Below are 19,629 nucleotides of genomic sequence, written 5' to 3'. Positions count from 1 at the left end.
CATCAGGAGCCAGGTAATTTACCCAGGTCGTTAGGAGCAAGGTCATTTACCAAGGTCATTTACCCAGGTCATTTACCCAGGTCGTCAGGAGCCAGGTCATTTACCTAGGTCGTCAGGAGCCAGGTCATTTACCTAGGTCGTCAGGAGCCAGGTCATTTACCCAGGTCATTTACCCAGGTCGTCAGGAGCCAGGTCAATTACACAGGTCCTCAGGAGCCAGGTCATTTACCCAGGTCGTCAGGAGCCAGGTAATTTACCCAGGTAATTTGCCCAGGTTGTCAGGAGCCAGGTCATTTACCCAGGTCGTCAGGAGCCAGGTCATTTACCTAGGTCGTCAGGAGCCAGGTCATTTACCCAGGTCGTCAGGAGCCAGGTCATTTACCCAGGTCATTTACCCAGGTCGTCAGGAGCCAGGTCATTTACCCAGGTCCTCAGGAGCCAGGTCATTTACCCAGGTCGTCAGGAGCCAGGTCATTTACCCAGGTCGTCAGGAGCCAGGTCATTTACCCAGGTCGTTAGGAGCCAGGTCATTTGCCCAGGTCGTCAGGAGCCAGGTCATTTACCCAGGTCGTCAGGAGCCAGGTCATTTACCCAGGTAGTCAGGAGCCAGGTCATTTACCCAGGTTGTCAGGAGCCAGGTCATTTACCCAGGTCGTTAGGAGCCAGGTCATTTACCCAGGTCCACAGGAGCCAGGTCATTTACCCAGGTCGTCAGGAGCCAGGTCATTTACCCAGATCGTCAGGAGCCAGGTCATTTACCTAGGTCATCAGGAGCCAGGTCATTTACCCAGGTCATCAGGAGCCAGGTCATTTACCCAGGTCGTCAGGAGCAAGGTCATTTACCCAGGTCATTTACCCAGGTCATTTACCCAGGTCGTCAGGAGCCAGGTCATTTACCTAGGTCGTCAGGAGCCAGGTCATTTACCCAGGTCGTCAGGAGCCAGGTCATTTACCCAGGTCGTCAGGAGCCAGGTCATTTACGCAGGTTGTCAGGAGCCAGGTCATTTACCCAGGTCGTCAGGAGCCAGGTAATTTACCCAGGTAATTTGCCCAGGTTGTCAGGAGCCAGGTCATTTACCCAGGTAGTCAGGAGCCAGGTCATTTACCCAGGTAGTCAGGAGCCAGGTCATTTATCCAGGTAGTCAGGAGCCAGGTCATTTACCCAGGTCATAAGGAGCCAGGTCATTTACCCAGGTCATTTACCCAGGTCGTCAGGAGCCAGGTCATTTACCCAGGTTCACAGGAGCCAGGTCATTTACCCAGGTAGTCAGGAGCCAGGTCATTTACCCAGGTCGTCAGGTGCCAGGTCATTTACCCAGGTCGTCAGGAGCCAGGTCATTTACGCAGGTCGTCAGCAGCCAGGTCATTTACCCAGGTCGTCAGGAGCCAGGTAATTTACCCAGGTCGCCAGGAGCCAGGTCATTTACCCAGGTTCACAGGAGCCAGGTCATTTACCCAGGTAGTCAGCAGCCAGGTCATTTACTCAGGTCGTCAGGAGCCAGGTAATTTACCCAGGTAATTTGCCCAGGTTGTCAGGAGCCAGGTCATTTACCCAGGTCATCAGGAGCCAGGTAATTTACCCAGGTCATTTACCCAGGTCGTCAGGAGCCAGGTCATTTACCTAGGTCGTCAGGAGCCAGGTCATTTACCCAGGTCGTCAGGAGCCAGGTCATTTACCCAGGTCGTCAGGAGCCAGGTCATTTACGCAGGTTGTCAGGAGCCAGGTCATTTACCCAGGTCGTCAGGAGCCAGGTAATTTACCCAGGTAATTTGCCCAGGTTGTCAGGAGCCAGGTCATTTACCCAGGTAGTCAGGAGCCAGGTCATTTACCCAGGTAGTCAGGAGCCAGGTCATTTACCCAGGTAGTCAGGAGCCAGGTCATTTACCCAGGTCATAAGGAGCCAGGTCATTTACCCAGGTCATTTACCCAGGTCGTCAGGAGCCAGGTCATTTACCCAGGTTCACAGGAGCCAGGTCATTTACCCAGGTAGTCAGGAGCCAGGTCATTTACCCAGGTCGTCAGGAGCCAGGTCATTTACCCAGGATCACAGGAGCCAGGTCATTTACCCAGGTCGTCAGGAGCCAGGTCATTTACGCAGGTCGTCAGCAGCCAGGTCATTTACCCAGGTCGTCAGGAGCCAGGTCATTTACCCAGGTCGTCAGGAGCCAGGTCATTTACCCAGGTTCACAGGAGCCAGGTCATTTACCCAGGTAGTCAGCAGCCAGGTCATTTACTCAGGTCGTCAGGAGCCAGGTAATTTACCCAGGTAATTTGCCCAGGTTGTCAGGAGCCAGGTCATTTACCCAGGTCATCAGGAGCCAGGTAATTTACCCAGGTCATTTACCCAGGTCGTCAGGAGCCAGGTCATTTACCCAGGTCGTCAGGAGCAAGGTCATTTACCCAGGTCATTTACCCAGGTCGTCAGGAGCCAGGTCATTTACCTAGGTCGTCAGGAGCCAGGTCATTTACCCAGGTCGTCAGGAGCCAGGTCATTTACCCAGGTCGTCAGGAGCCAGGTCATTTACGCAGGTCGTCAGCAGCCAGGTCATTTACCCAGGTCGTCAGGAGCCAGGTAATTTACCCAGGTAATTTGCCCATGTTGTAAGGAGCCAGGTCAATTACCCAGGTAGTCAGGAGCCAGGTCATTTACCCAGGTAGTCAGGAGCCAGGTCATTTACCCAGGTAGTCAGGAGCCAGGTCATTTACCCAGGTTCACAGGAGCCAGGTCATTTACCCAGGTAGTCAGGAGCCAGGTCATTTACCCAGGTCGTCAGGAGCCAGGTCATTTACCCAGGATCACAGGAGCCAGGTCATTTACCCAGGTCGTCAGGAGCCAGGTCATTTACGCAGGTCGTCAGCAGCCAGGTCATTTACCCAGGTCGTCAGGAGCCAGGTCATTTACCCAGGTCGTCAGGAGCCAGGTCATTTACCCAGGTTCACAGGAGCCAGGTCATTTACCCAGGTAGTCAGCAGCCAGGTCATTTACTCAGGTCGTCAGGAGCCAGGTAATTTACCCAGGTAATTTGCCCAGGTTGTCAGGAGCCAGGTCATTTACCCAGGTCATCAGGAGCCAGGTAATTTACCCAGGTCATTTACCCAGGTCGTCAGGAGCCAGGTCATTTACCCAGGTCGTCAGGAGCAAGGTCATTTACCCAGGTCATTTACCCAGGTCGCCAGGAGCCAGCTCATTTACCTAGGTCGTCAGGAGCCAGGTCATTTACCCAGGTCGTCAGGAGCCAGGTCATTTACCCAGGTCGTCAGGAGCCAGGTCATTTACGCAGGTCGTCAGCAGCCAGGTCATTTACCCAGGTCGTCAGGAGCCAGGTAATTTACCCAGGTAATTTGCCCATGTTGTAAGGAGCCAGGTCAATTACCCAGGTAGTCAGGAGCCAGGTCATTTACCCAGGTATTCAGGAGCCAGGTCATTTACCCAGGTAGTCAGGAGCCAGGTCTTTTACCCAGGTCATCAGGAGCCAGGTCATTTACCCAGGTCGTCAGGAGCCAGGTCATTTACCCAGGTCGTCAGCTGCCAGGTCATTTTCCCAGGTCGTCAGGAGCCAGGTAATTTACCCAGGTAATTTGCCCAGGTTGTCAGGAGCAAGGTCATTTACCCAGGTCATTTACTCAGGTCGTCAGGAGCCAGGTCATTTACTCAGGTAGTCAGGAGCCAGGTCATTTACACAGGTATTCAGGAGCCAGGTCATTTACCCAGGTCGCCAGGAGCCAGGTCATTTACCCAGGTTCACAGGAGCCAGGTAATTTACCCAGGTCGTCAGGAGCCAGGTCATTTACCCAGATTGTCAGGAGCCAGGTCATTTACCTAGGTCATCAGGAGCCAGGTCATTTACCCAGGTCGTCAGGAGCCAGGTCATTTACCCAGGTCGTCAGGAGCCAGGTCATTTACCCAGGTCGTCAGGAGCCAGGTCATTTACCCAGGTCCTCAGGAGCCAGGTCATTTACCCAGGTCGTCAGCAGCGGTCACCAAGTCAAGATTCACATCCCCATTGCCAAATGTGGTTAATTTCTTTCATATCAAATGAGGAGAGACAAACTTATCACACAAGTCAGAATTATTCTTAAACTAAATCTTTATTCACTTATTAATAATGGAGCAGGTCAATACAACACGCAAATATAAAGTTAATCAATTGAGTGCTGTACGGTGATGGCTGGTTGACAAATCACCCCCAGATGATTCGTTGAGAGCCACAAGACAGAAGTACAAAGGTCTTTCAACCTACATGACGAACAACAGATGTATAGAACGGGTCACAAGGTTTAGATTTGTATGAAAGATACTTATAGTTCACAGCAGACAGTATCTGCTGTAAAAATGGTACTCTTTGTGTAGAGACCAGGGTCTGGCCCTGGGGTCATCTATCCCTGGTACCATATAGAACAGAAACATTAACTCATGCTCTGGAATGCGGTCTCTTTAGGTTTTATCACCCAAAAGACATTGTAAATCTCCTGTCAGTGTTTTCTCCCAGAGGCCCATCCTCAGTAGAACACACAGACACAATAGTTCTAAGAACCCTCTATTCTGTTGCATAAAGTATTATAATATAATGTTGCAATTTTTCTCTCAGTGTCCTCTGAAAGTTGACTAGTAACAACAACTGGGACATAAAAGACACCAACCATGAGACCCACTAAATCTGCCCAAGAAGAGGCAAACAAAAGAAAAACCCACACCAAACTTAAAGACAGGAAGCAAACCAAAAAGGTGGAGCAACTAAAGGTGTTGACATTCCACATCTATCAAGACAACTGGAGCACTGGGCCAGACACTCTTAAATAGAACCTGGACCAGCTCAGGTGAAACACCTTCCCACTAACGAGATGGACAAGCCAGCACAGGTGTAACACATACTGACTAACGAGGTGACACAAATCGGTGCGCCCTACGTGCTAACGAGCTATACGTGCTAATGAGCTAGACGTGCTAAAGTCCAACCTCAAAACATAAATGGAAAAACCAAAGACTAACACCTTAAGAGAATGTGCACCACAAACAGAAAACAACTTCCAATTCACATTATAATCAACTACAATATAAACATGGTGTCTACTGGCTGTCAACAATTAAAAACAAGAAGAAAAAAAGTTTATTTTTCCCTTCCTAAAACTCACAAGCTTCTAGAACTCTCGTCTTCCTAAAACTCACTAGCTTCTAGAACGCTCGTCTTCCTAAAACTCACTAGCTTCTAGAACTCTCGTCTTCCTAAAACTCACTAGCTTCTAGAACTCTCGTCTTCCTAAAACTCACTAGCTTCTAGAACTCTCGTCTTCCTAAAACTCACTAGCTTCTAGAACTCTCGTTCCCTTGGAACGAGCGCAAACATAACTCATCTCTAATACGGAAAGTCAAAATAATTTCTGGTCCATGGACCGCACTGGCTAAACACAAATCTATTTGACTGCCAAACCTTGAGACAATCAGAAACCAAGTTGACCTCACCATGGACACAAGCACCAAAAACGCTGTTGTTTTGACAAGTAGCAATAAATCACTGACATCGATTAGGGGGGAAATCAGGTTGTACTTGCTGTTGAAACTAACAACTAAAAAAACACATGGAAATGGGAGATATCATTTAGCTCACTGATTAGAGGACAACCTGCAAAAGACAGTCAGCTACATTTTGTAGTGATGCATTTAAATGTAGGGGTCGCTGAACAAAGGAACACAACACTTATTTGTCATCACTCATCGATATTATGTTGAAATCAATTGTGCGAGAGGAGGTTGCACGTCCTGTTAAAACTAACAGCTCAAAAACCACACGGAACCTGGGAATAATGTGTACATCCCTGGTTAGAGGACAACTTGTAGAAAACAGATCGCTACATTCTGAAGTGTTGCATTTTGATTCAAGTGGGTCACTAACGTGGTAAGTGGAACACAACTCTTTTCTTGTTAGTCACTTTTTGTTAAATCTCATAAATAGTACTCCTCCCCTGAGGCTGATATCCATATCATGCTGAAATCAATTGATAAGGGGGCAAACATTTAGGCATCTACATTGTGACATTATTAAAATATTCCAACTACAAAGTGTTAACATTCTACATTGTGACATTCATGATATCAATGAATGAATCAACTCCTTCATGTATTTTCTAATATTTGATCAGATATCTTTAATCAGATTATCTCTGGTCACAGCTAAAAGGTTCCTCTCCTGTGTGTGTTCTCTGGTGCATTGTCAGACCAGTAGATGAAACAAAACTCTTCCCACATTGATTACAGCTAAAAGACTTATCTCCTGTGTGTGTTCCCTGGTGTACTGTCAGATCGCCAGATGGAACAAAACTCTTCCCACATTGATTACAGCTAAAATACTTCTCTCCTATGTGTGTTCTCTGGTGTACTGTCAGATCGCCAGATGGAACAAAACTCGTCCCACATTTATCACAGCTATAGTGTTTCTCTCCTGTGTGTGTTCTTTGGTGTGATATCAGGTTCCATAGCTGAGTAAAACTCTTCCCACATTGATCACAGCTAAAGAGTTTCTCTCCTGTGTGTGTTCTCTGGTGTACAGTCAGAAGGCCAGATAAAACAAAACTCTTCCCACATTGATAACAGGTATAATATTTCTCTCCTGTGTGTGTTCTCTGGTGTCTCGTCAGATTGCAAGACTTCGTAAAACTCTTCCCACATTCATCACAGCTATACGGTTTCTCTCCTGTGTGTGTTCTCTGGTGTCGTGTCAGGCTAGTTGAATGGCTAAAACTCTTCCCACATTGAGTACAGCTATACGGTTTCTCTCCTGTGTGTATTCTCTGGTGTGATATCAGGCTGGTTGAATGGCTAAAACTCTTCCCACATTGAGTACAGCTATAAGGTTTATCGCCTGTGTGTGTTCTCTGGTGTGATATCAGGCTGGTTGACTGGCTAAAACGCTTTCCACATTGAGTACAGCTATAAGGTTTCTCTCCTGTGTGTGTTCTCTGGTGTATCATCAGGCTGCTTAGCTGAGTAAAACTCTTCCCACATTGATCACAGCTGTACGGTTTCTCACCTGTGTGTGTTCTCTGGTGTGTTATCAGGTTGCTTAGCTGAGTAAAACTCTTTCCACATTGAGTACAGCTATGAGATTTCTCGCCTGTGTGTGTTCTCTGGTGTGCTATCAGGTTGCTTAGCTGAGTAAAACTCTTCCCACATTGAGTACAGCTATGAGGTTTCTCGCCTGTGTGTGTTCTCTGGTGTGTTATCAGGTTGCTTAGCTGAGTAAAACTCTTCCCACATTGATTACAGCTATAATGTTTCTCTCCTGTGTGTATTCTCTGGTGTACAGTCAGAAGGCCAGATGAAACAAAACTCTTCCCACATTGATAACAGGTATAAGGTTTCTCTTCTGTGTGTGTTCTCTGGTGTCGTGTCAGATTGCAAGACGTAGTAAAACTCTTCCCACATTCATCACAGCTAAAAGATTTCTCTCCTGTGTGGATTCTCTGATGAATTATAATGCCTGCTGAGGAGGTGAATCTCTTCCCACAGTCAGAGCAGCAGTGAGGTTTCTTCCCTGTGGATCTCCGCGAGTGTTTCTTGACGTGTTCTGATCTGGAGAGACTCTTCTCTGCCTCGTCAGCATCATGATATTGTTGAGGCTCCCCAGACGTTCCACGATAGTCCCGTCTCTCTCCTGTGTGAACATCAAAGTCATACAGATGGTTAATATGGCTGCAAGCCCGATGTCGGTACACTTATGACAACAGCCAGTCCAAGTGCAGGGCGCCAAATTCAAAAGATATTTTTTAGAAATATTTTACTTTCACACATTAACAAGTCCAATACAGCAAATGAAAGATAAACATCTTGTGAATCCAGCCAACATGTCCGATTTTTTAAATGTTTTACAGCGAAAACACCACATATATTTATGTTAGCTCACCACCAAATACAAAAAAGCACAGACATTTTTCACAGCACAGGTAGCTTGCACAAAACCAACCAAACTAACCAAGAACCAACCAAACGACTTCATCAGATGACAGTCTTATAACATGTTATACAATAAATCTATGTTTTGTTCGAAAAATGTGCATATTTCAGGTATAAATCATAGTTTTACATTGCAGCTACCATCACAAATAACACCGAAGCAGCCAGAGTAATTATAGAGACCAACGTGAAATACCTAAATACTCATCATAAAACATTTATGAAAAATACATACAGCAAATGAAAGACAAACATCTTGTGAATCCAGCCAATATTTCAGATTTTTTAAGTGTTTTACAGCGAAAACACAATATAGCATTATATTAGCTTCCCACAATAGCCAAAAACACAACCCATTTAATCAGCAGCAAAAGTTAGCGATCGCAAAAAAACAGCAAAAGATATATAATTTTTCACTAACCTGGACAAACTTCATCAGATGACAGTCCTATAACATCAGGTTATACAATACATTTATGTTTTGTTCGAAAATGTGCATATTTAGAGCTGAAATCCGTGGTTATACATTGTGAAAACGTAGCAACTATTTTCCAGAATCTCCGGATATATTTCTGACACTCACCTATTCTGACCAAATAACTCATAATAAACTTTACTAAAAAATACATGTTGTACAAATGATAGATACACTAGTTCTTAATGCAATCGCCGTGTTAGAATTCTAAAAATAACTTTAGTACGACATACAGCTTACGTTATATCGAGACAGCGCCCAAAATAAGGCCGGAAGATAATATTAAACATTTTCGACAGAAATTACATCATAAATGGGTCCTACTTTTGCTTCCATCAGAATCTTGTACAAGAGGTCCTTTGTCCAGAACAATCGTTGTTTGGTTTTAGAATGTCCTTTTTTCCTCTCGAATTAACAACCAAAGCTAGCCAAGTGGCGCGAAGCTCTCCATCACCACCAAACGCAGAGAACAGAACACGCCAAAACTCCCGATAAAATTTCAATAATCTGATAAAACTATATTGAAAAAACATACTTTACGATGATATTATCACATTTATCAAATAAAATCAAAGCCGGAGATATTAGCCGTCTATAATGAAAGCTTTTCAGAAGGCAATCCAGAGTTCCTTCTCGCGCCTTCCTGAACAAAGGAAATTGGGGTCATGTCATTCCAAGAGCTCTCTTTTGACCTCAGATCAAGCTATACACTCCATTTCTTCTCTCACTGCCTATTGACATCTAGTGGAAGGCATATGAAGTGCATGTATACTAATAGATTTCAAGCAAATGAATAGGGAGGCCCTGGAACAGAGCCTCGATTTCAGATTTTTCACTTTCTGAGAGGAAGTTTGCTGCAAAAGGAGTTCTGTTTTACTCACAGATATAATTGAAACGGTTTTAGAAACTTGAGAGTGTTTTCTATCCAATAGTAATAATAATATGCATATTGTACGAGCAAGAATTGAGTACGAGGCCGTTTGAAATGTGCACCTTTCATCCAAGCTACTCAATACTGCCCCTGCAGCCATAAAAAGTTAAAGGCCCACAACAGCAGAAATCCACTGTTTCTTTGAGGTAAAGGGTGATGCCCAGAGCATACCAATGAAGTTGTACAACAATTGACGTCTGTTAAATTTAACAATTAAGACAGTCAAGACAGGAACAATAGTGATATTTTGTCTTGTTTTCACATTAGTAGTAACATCGATGATTGTCGGCTAGGAATAAGTTATTCAAGTTGTTGAAACTCTAAGCAGTGTGCCAGACGACTTTTGGTGTCCAATATAGGCCCCTTTCTGTGTTTGCTAAAATTGCGGCACGAGGGCGATGCACACGCAATTTGGTTGCAGAAACTCCTCCCTGCTAATGAGGAAACCGCTAGTTATGGATGTAGTATATCTGGTAATGAGGAAACCACTAGTTATGGATGTAGTATATCTGGTAATGAGGAAACCACTAGTTATGGGTGTAGTATATCTGGTAATGAGGAAACCACTAGTTATGGATGTAGTATATCTGGTAATGAGGAAACCACTAGTTATGGATGTAGTATGTCTGGTAATGAGGAAACCACTAGTTATGGATGTAGTATATCTGGTAATGAGGAAACCACTAGTTATGGATGTAGTATATCTGCCTGGAGCAAAAATGGTGAGCAAAGATTTTAGTTTTCACAATGTATTCTGAATATTACAGCACAAGATCAGGAGTGCTTCTCAAGGAAACTCACATTAACCTCTGTTGTCTATTCACTAGTTCACCACCGTGTGGGAAAACTCAGGGGAGTTCTCATAGGCTGACAGCAATAATAGCCTCCATTTCCAGGTTGCTGATGAGTCCATTTCACATTACTTTGGATTGTAATTGTAAGGCTCGTTTGAATCTCCTGCTTAATATGTGTGTGTTATTGCGGCAAATCAATTGCTTTAAACTGAAACAATTCAACCAGTAAAATGTTCTTAGGCTTTGCCATCAGCCTGACAATGAGGGTTTGTCCACTAAGTGTTTGACAAATTGGCCCATAACTTCACCAAACAATAACATAGACCTACTGTAGGACCCATAACTTCACCTAATAACAACATAGACCTACTGTAGAACCCATAACTTCACCTAACAATAACATAGACCTAGGACTATAAACAATTTAATATTTCAGGTGAAACATGGAAACTAAAATGTCTTTGTCGTGACATTTCATAACCTGGTCACCAGATAATTTGGTGAATAATCCCACTAGGCTACTCTGTAATGTGTTGTCATTCTAAATGTCCTGAATAAAGGAAAATAGCTCTGTGTGTTGTACAATAGCCGATCCATCAAGGAACAGTTCTCTACACATTATGAGCTAAGTATCTCTGTGTCCAAACAGACAAACGAGACATTACTGTAAATCAAGCAGACAATAACACATTATAAACATCAATTTGTTAGGGATGTTGGATCCAACGTGGAGCACGGCATAACTGTCTTTACCAGAGTAATGAATGAAGAAGCACTTTGGTTGTTGTTGCATGTCGTGATGTTTGTCATTTGACTGTCATTCAGAAAATTATTTCCTGGATCAGCTGATGATAGATGAACATGTGACTAACTAAACAGCTTCAGTATTAAGAATGATGTGTAATTATTGAAGAACCGCGTTAATGACAGTATCCATTTGGGTGTCAATAAAGTTAAGGTGACTCTCGGTTAAAACCATTGGATTTTGCAAACTTAACCTGTTGAGGCTGGGGGCGCTGTTGTCACTATTTATGCTAATCGTGTAATTTTTGAAACGGCTTCCCACAAAATTCTTGATCGTACAATATGCATATTATTATTATTATTGGATAGAAAACAGTCTATAGTTTCTATAGGAGTTGAAATTTTGTCTCTAAGTGGAACAGAACCCATTCTACAGCAATTTCCCTGACATGGAGTCAGATTTCAGAAATGTTGGCCCCTGATCTGGAGTCAGTTAAAAGGCCACTGTTATTGCTATGAGTATACGGACACTGCTTACGTCTTCCCCTGGATGCCTTTACGCGATGACGATTTGAATGGGGTCGATTGCGCGTTCACAGGCACTATAAATTAAAAAACCCTGTAGCTAGTAAGTCTTTTGGAGCTGCGTTATGCGCGTGGAGGACACCGACCCGCACCTGTTCCAAGCATTAGTGTTGGGAGTAATCTTTCTCCGGTCATGTTAAGACTCGTTATAGGAGTTAAAAACATCATAAGGTAGTTAATTTAAAGCGTTTTATAGCAATTTATATCCGTTTAGTGCGATTTTGGGACATTTATTTCTGAAACGCTGTGAATCGCTGGGCACGCTTCCAGTTCATGCTGAACGCAGTTGGCATTTCCACATGGCAAGAGGACAGCTTTCCACCAAAAGACGATTAGACCCAAGAAAGGATCTTTTGCCCAAGATACTGATGGAAGAACAGCTCAAAGTAGGACATTTTTATTATGATAAATCGTGTTTCTGTCGAAAAATGTTAGTGTCTTAGGACGCCATGTTTTTTGACGTAGCTTCGCTTGGCGCAAACTGTATTGAAAAGTAAGGATAATTTAAAATATGTAATTCCGCGATTGTATTAAGAATTAAATTGTCTATCAATCGATGTCCACCCTATATTTTTTAGTCACGTTTATGAGTATTTATGTATAAGAGTAGATCACTGTCTAATATGGCGCACGGACATTTTCTCACCAGCTGGGCTACATTTCACATTGTCTAACCATGATTTTGGTGGCTAAATATGCACATTTTCGAACAAACTGTATATGCATGTTGTAATGTGATGTTACAGGGGTGTCATCTGAAGAATTCTGAGAAGGTTAGTGAAAAAATAATATATTTTGGCGATGTTTACGTTATCGCTCACTTTGGCTAGAATTAATGCTGGGGTAATGTTTGCACATGTGCTATGCTAATATAACGATTTATTGTGTTTTCGCTGTAAGACACTTAGAAAATCTGAAATATTGTCTGTATTCACAGGATCTGTGTCTTTCGATTAGTGTATGCTGTGTATTTTTACGAAATGTTTGATGATTAGTAAGTAGGTAAACACGTTGCTCTATGTAGTTATTCTAGTCCATTTGTGACGGTGGGTGCAATTGTAACCTATGCCATCTACCTGAAATATGCACATTTTTCTAACAAAACCTATCCCATACCATAAATATGTTATCAGACTGTCATCTGATGAGTTTTTTTCTTGGTTAGGGGCTATAAATATCTTAGTTTAGCCGAATTGGTGATAGCTACTGGTGTTGGTGGACAAATAAAAGATGGTGGATTATGCTAATGTGTTTTTAGGTAATAGATTTACATCTTTACATATTGTGTCTTTCCTGTAAAACATTTTAAAAATCGGACATGTTGGCTGGATTCACAAGATCTGTGTCTTTCATTAGCTGTATTGGACTTTAATGTGTGAAAGTTAAATATTTAAAAAAAATATTTTTTTTGAATTTCGCGGCTCTGCCTTTTCAGTGGGGGTGGGGGGGGAGTGCCGCTAGCGGCACCCTCATCCTAGACAGGTTAACGCAGCACCATTAATGAGTTGTGGAGCTTCTCAAAGCACATTTCTCTTCACCTCCAAACAGCAAGTAAACAAAGTCTAATCAAAATCAATTTCAAATGAGAATAGTTCCTTAAAGTAATTTCTTAAAATATTTCCAGCTCTCGCCCTTTCGATAACCACTTGGCACAAAAGGGAAAAATGTAAAGCGCTGATCCAGTGGAAATGTCATAAAATACCTGATTACTTCTTATCCTTTGCACAAATAGCCGACAGCTGTGTCTGTCCCAAACTCACTGGCGTGGGAAAACTGAGAGCCCAGAAAATGTTATAAAATGTTGCAAGCTTGTTGTAGACAGGCCATGTGCAGCCAAAGTGATTTCTAGGATATTTTTATCAGGATATTTTCTAAATGCAGAATGCAACGTTTTTATGTGTTGGCTTTATGTAGGCAATTTTTTACATAGTGGGCTATAAAAGTTACTTTTAGATTTGTATAATTTTCATTTAGATTTAGATAGAATGTAGATTAATCACAGACAATGATTTTGAGATACTATTATCAATGAAATTAAACTGTTCCAGTAAAATGAACATATGAAAATCATAACTGGCACCAGATCAGTAGAAATGGTAATAATGCACTTCCGGGTTGGAGCGAGTAGTCGCATTTCGCTTCGCTCCACAGGTAGTATTACATTTCATTTCATTTCATTACAGTACAACGGTTTGATTTGTTTGATCTTAGCAATTTTTTCTTAGCTAGCTACATAGCCGTCTTTGTATCAAAGATAATTGTGTAGTTTAGAGTAATTATCGAGGTTAGCTAGCCAGCTATTTTTGTCCGCCGCGCCGCCGTTCTCCTACCTAGTCAACACTGCTAGCTAGCCAGCTAGCCAACTTCTACCGAATAGCAGCACTGTAGAAACTATTACATTACAACGGAACGACTTGATTAGTGTAGTGTTAGCTAGCTACATAGTTGTCTTTGCTGTCTTTGTATCCAAGATAATTGTGTAGTTTAGAGTAATTATCGAGGTTGTCGAGGTTACCTAGCCAGTTATCGAGGTTACCTAGCCAGCTACACTTTCAAACAAAGTTAACAACGCAGCCACTGCTAGCTAGCCTACTTCACCAGCTAGCAGTACTGTATCATTTTAGTCAATAAGATTTTTTGCAACGTAAGCTTAACTTTCTGAACATTCGAGACGTGTAGTCCACTTGTCATTCCAATCTCCTTTGCATTAGCGTAGCCCCTTCTGTAGCCTGTCAACTATGTGTCTGTCTATCCCTGTTCTCTCCTCTCTGCACAGACCATACAAACGCTTCACACCGCGTGGCCGCTGCCCCTCTAACCTGGTGGTCACAGCGCGCACGACCCACGTGGAGTTCCAGGTCTCCGGCAGCCTCTGGAACTGCCGATCTGCGGCCAACAAGGCAGAGTTCATCTCAGCCTATGCTTCCCTCCAGTCCCTCGACTTCTTGGCACTGACGGAAACATGGATTACCACAGATAACACTGCTACTCCTACTGCTCTCTCCTCGTCTGCCCACGTGTTCTCGCACACCCCGAGAGCTTCTGGTCAGCGGGGTGGTGGCACTGGGATCCTCATCTCTCCCAAGTGGACATTCTCTCTTTCTCCCCTGACCCATCTGTCTATCGCCTCCTTTGAATTCCATGCTGTCACAGTTACCAGCCCTTTCAAGCTTAACACCCTTATCATTTATCGCCCTCCAGGTTCCCTCGGAGAGTTCATCAATGAGCTTGACGCCTTGATAAGTTCCTTTCCTGAGGATGGCTCACCTCTCACAGTTCTGGGTGACTTTAACCTCCCCACGTCTACCTTTGACTCATTCCTCTCTGCCTCCTTCTTTCCACTCCTCTCCTCTTTTGACCTCACCCTCTCACCTTCCCCCCTACTCACAAGGCAGGCAATACGCTTGACCTCATCTTTACTAGATGCTGTTCTTCCACTAATCTCATTGCAACTCCCCTCCAAGTCTCCGACCACTACCTTGTATCCTTTTCCCTCTCGCTCTCATCCAACACTTCCCACACTGCCCCTACTCGGATGGTATCGCGCCTTCCCAACCTTCGCTCTCTCTCCCCCGCTACTCTCTCCTCTTCCATCCTATCATCTCTTCCCTCTGCTCAAACATTCTCCAACCTATCTCCTGATTCTGCCTCCTCAAACCTCCTCTCCTCCCTTTCTGCATCCTTTGACCCTCTATGTCCCCTATCCTCCAGGCCGGCTCGGTCCTCCTCTCCTGCTCCGTGGCTCGACGACTCATTGCGAGCTCACAGAACAGGGCTCCGGGCAGCCGAGCGGAAATGGAGGAAAACTCGCCTCCCTGCGGACCTGGCATCCTTTCACTCCCTCCTCTCTACATTCTCCTCTTCTGTCTCTGCTGCTAAAGCCACTTTCTACCACTCTAAATTCCAAGCATCTGCCTCTAACCCTAGGAAGCTCTTTGCCACCTTCTCCTCCCTCCTGAATCCTCCTCCCCCTCCCCCCTCTCTGCGGATGACTTCGTCAACCATTCTGAAAAGAAGGTCGACGACATCCGATCCTCGTTTGCTAAGTCAAATGACACCGCTGGTTCTGCTCACACTGCCCTACCCTGTGCTTTGACCTCTTTCTCCCCTCTCTCTCCAGATGAAATCTTGCGTCTTGTGATGGCCGGCCGCCCAACAACCTGCCCGCTTGACCCTATCCCCTCCTCTCTTCTCCAGACCATTTCCGGAGACCTTCTCCCTTACCTCACCTTGCTCATCAACTCATCCTTGACCGCTGGCTACGTCCCTTCCGTCTTCAAGAGAGCGAGAGTTGCACCCCTTCTGAAAAAACCTACACTCGATCCCTCCGATGTCAACAACTACAGACCAGTATCCCTTCTTTCTTTTCTCTCCAAAACTCTTGAACGTGCCGTCCTTGGCCAGCTCTCCTGCTATCTCTCTCAGAATGACCTTCTTGATCCAAATCAGTCAGGTTTCAAGACTAGTCATTCAACTGAGACTGCTCTTCTCTGTGTCACGGAGGCGCTCCGCACTGCTAAAGCTAACTCTCTCTCCTTTGCTCTCATCCTTCTAGACCTATCGGCTGCCTTTGATACTGTGAACCATCAGATCCTCCTCTCCACCCTCTCCGAGTTGGTTATCTCCGGCGCGGCCCACGCTTGGATTGCGTCCTCCCTGACAGGTCACTCCTACCAGGTGGCGTGGCGAGAATCTGTCTCCGCACCACGTGCTCTCACCACTGGTGTCCCCCAGGGCTCTGTTCTAGGCCCTCTCCTATTCTCGCTATACACCAAGTCACTTGGCTCTGTCATATCCTCACATGGTCTCTCCTATCATTGCTATGCAGACGACACACAATTAATCTTCTCCTTTCCCCCTTCTGATAACCAGGTGGCGAATCGCATCTCTGCATGTCTGGCAGACATATCAGTGTGGATGACGGATCACCACCTCAAGCTGAACCTGGGCAAGACGGAGCTGCTCTTCCTCCCGGGGAAGGACTGCCCGTTCCATGATCTCGCCATCACGGTTGACAACTCCATTGTGTCCTCCTCCCAGAGTGCTAAGAACCTTGGCGTGATCCTGGACAACACCCTGTCGTTCTCAACTAACATCAAGGCGGTGACCCGTTCCTGTAGGTTCATGCTCTACAACATTCGCAGAGTACGACCCTGCCTCACACAGGAAGCGGTGCAGGTCCTAATCCAGGCACTTGTCATCTCCCGTCTGGATTACTGCAACTCGCTGTTGGCTGGGCTCCCTGCCTGTGCCATTAAACCCCTACAACTCATCCAGAACGCCGCAGCCCGTCTGGTGTTCAACCTTCCCAAGTTCTCTCACGTCACCCCGCTCCTCCGCTCTCTCCACTGGCTTCCAGTTGAAGCTCCAATCCGCTACAAGACCATGGTGCTTGCCTACGGAGCTGTGAGGGGAACGGGACCTCCGTACCTTCAGGCTCTGATCAGGCCCTACACCCAAACAAGGGCACTGCGTTCATCCACCTTTGGCCTGCTCGCCTCCCTACCTCTGAGGAAGTACAGTTCCCGCTCAGCCCAGTCAAAACTGTTCGCTGCTCTGGCACCCCAATGGTGGAACAAACTCCCTCACGACGCCAGGTCAGCGGAGTCAATCACCACCTTCCGTAGACACCTGAAACCCCACCTCTTTAAGGAATACCTAGGATAGGATAAAGTAATCCTTCTAACCCCCCCCACCCTTAAAAGAGTTAGATGCACTATTGTAAAGTGGTTGTTCCACTGGATATCATAAGGTGAATGCACCAATTTGTAAGTCGCTCTGGATAAGAGCGTCTGCTAAATGACTTAAATGTAATGTAAATGTAAGATACATTTGCACTCCAAATGTAGGTTGCTGACTGCTTGTGTAGCCGATTACCAGCAACGTCAGAATGTATGAAGGACAGCAAGAGGAGGTGGTTCAGGAAGAGTTTCTTCTCTTCTGGTTGGGCGTTATTGATGTAATGGCATGAAAATAAATGCTGAATATTATACAATGACTTATCAACAGCTCTAACAATTTGACCCCCACAGGAAATCTACACTGGCAATTCTAGAATATACTATATAGCCTAGAAACCTGGTTAAACTATCATTATGACATGATGGATGAATTCTAGAATATACTATACATCCTAGAAACCTGGTTAAACTATCATTATGACATCATGGATGAATTCTAGAATATAATATATAGCCTAGAAACCTGGTTAAACTATCATTATGACATCATGGATGAATTCTAGAATATAATATATAGCCTAGAAACCTGGTTAAACTATCATTATGCCATCATGGATGGCCAGTCCTTATATTCATAGTGTAGTGAATTCATGGGGTAGCCCTGAGCTGGACTCAAACCTGGGTCCAGCGACTGTCAAGACAACACCTTATAACTGTTACGCCAAGATGTCTGAACTCCTTGACGAGGTCCCTAGGTTTTGTGTTAAGGTTGATACAATAGCTTTCTCTATGAATTTCAGTGGTTACATTTCTCCTTCCCCCATCCCTCAGCTGTTTACCAAACCAAGTCTCTGGGCAGCCATTTTGTTTCTGTTTAAATCCTAGGTTGCCCTTTTTTAAAAAGCCACACAACAATCAATCAACCAATCTGCAGTCAACCAATAACAAAGCTGTAATTCCACCACTGTTTTGGTAATAAGATGATGGGGCTGGAGAAATGTAACTACTCTCAAATTCATAGACAGACCAATGGATGCAAAGGACTGACCATCCATGATATCAACATTAGCGTTTTAACCATGTTGAGGCTTTACAGTGTTGGTTTACATAGTTTTACCCTGTTTTTAGGATATAGGATTCAGTGTTTGTTTTTGTCAACATTGCTATTGGACCAGGTCTCTCTTGGAAAGATTCTCAATGAGAAAAAAACGGTATAAATAAAGGTAAAATAAATACAAATTTCAAAACATGTTGAGGCTATACAGTGTTGATTTACATTGCTTCTAAACATTGGAGTAAAAAAGCTTATTTGGGGTTCTGATGGGGTACAACAGTTTTACTAAGCTCATGAGGCATGTGTTATATTCTTCAAGAATCAATGGCTATAAATAAATAATTTAAAAATCACAATATGGATGTAGCAATTGCAGATTTCCCCTTTAATACCAAACATCAGTTCAACAACTGCAGAGTTTGTGCCTCTGTATTTTTGACAGTACTTACTTTTGTTAATCAGGGCCCGGTTTCTCAAAACCATCTTATGGCTAAGTTCACCGTTAGAACCATTGGATGCCTTAAGATGCGTTTGGGAAACCGGGCCCAGATATCCAGTTTCCTCCTCTTCTTCCTCCTCCTCCTTTTTCAATGTGACAGCCATATTCTCCTCCTCCACTCCATAAACTGCATCCTCCTCTTTCTCCTCTTCTTTCACAGTAACATCCTCCTCTTGTATCACTCTGAACGCGTCTTCCTCTTCTTTTCCTGTAACATCCTCCTCCTCTTTCACTCTGAACGCGTCTTCCTCTTCCTTCACTGAAACGTCTTTCTCTTCTTCTTTCACTGTAACAGCCTCACTCTCTACTTTATGATTTACTGTGACATCCTCCTCTTTCACGTTAATGTTCAGCCCCAGAGCTTCCTGCTCCGTCCAGCAGAAATCCTCTTCTTTAACAGGAGGAGAGAAGTTTAGTGAGCTCATGGTCGGGGATAACAGCTAGCTAGCATTAGCGTAGTGCTAGGCTAATTTATCAAGCCAACTCAGTTAGCTAGCTAACAACAACTTAAATATGAAATGAAAAGTAGATACGATATAATTGTGTTGATTACACAGTGGCTGTACACCGACACAGTCCAAAGAACTTCAATATTTCGGCTATTTTGACTAGCAAGCTACCACGGTGTCTGACTAGCTGTTGATGTTGAAGAAGCGTCCCGTCCACTAGATTATACGTCACAGTGGCAGAATCACCTGAAAGACGCTCATCGCCATCTGCTGACTGGAGTTGATATCGCAGTTGAGAAAATACTTGCAGGCAAAAAGCTAAAAAGCGACTGCCCCTAAAAAACAACGACTCTCTTTGAAAACGGGCGATGTGGCATCAGAATATAAATAATGATGTACAATAAAAACATGCATTAAAAATGAATCATAGGTAAGCTAACAATATTGTAGACTTGATGCTAAATACAG

General features: G+C 44.3%; 1 protein-coding gene across 1 annotated transcript; it reads right to left on the bottom strand.

The window, feature by feature from the left end:
• Positions 1-4,071: 4,071 nt before the first annotated feature.
• LOC129842678 (zinc finger protein 883-like) lies at positions 4,072-19,372 on the bottom strand. The gene is made up of 2 exons (XM_055911305.1): positions 18,663-19,372; positions 4,072-7,650 (listed from the first exon to the last, which is right to left on the bottom strand). The coding sequence occupies exons 1-2, from the start codon at positions 19,135-19,137 to the stop codon at positions 6,155-6,157; spliced, it is 1,971 nt and encodes a 656-aa protein (XP_055767280.1). The 5' UTR covers positions 19,138-19,372; the 3' UTR covers positions 4,072-6,154.
• Between the last annotated feature and the right edge of the window lie 257 nt (positions 19,373-19,629).

Source organism: Salvelinus fontinalis, unplaced genomic scaffold (genome assembly GCF_029448725.1).
Source record: "Salvelinus fontinalis isolate EN_2023a unplaced genomic scaffold, ASM2944872v1 scaffold_0061, whole genome shotgun sequence".
NCBI classification, from domain to species: domain Eukaryota; kingdom Metazoa; phylum Chordata; class Actinopteri; order Salmoniformes; family Salmonidae; genus Salvelinus; species Salvelinus fontinalis.
This window is presented reverse-complemented; position numbering and strand designations above follow the sequence as displayed.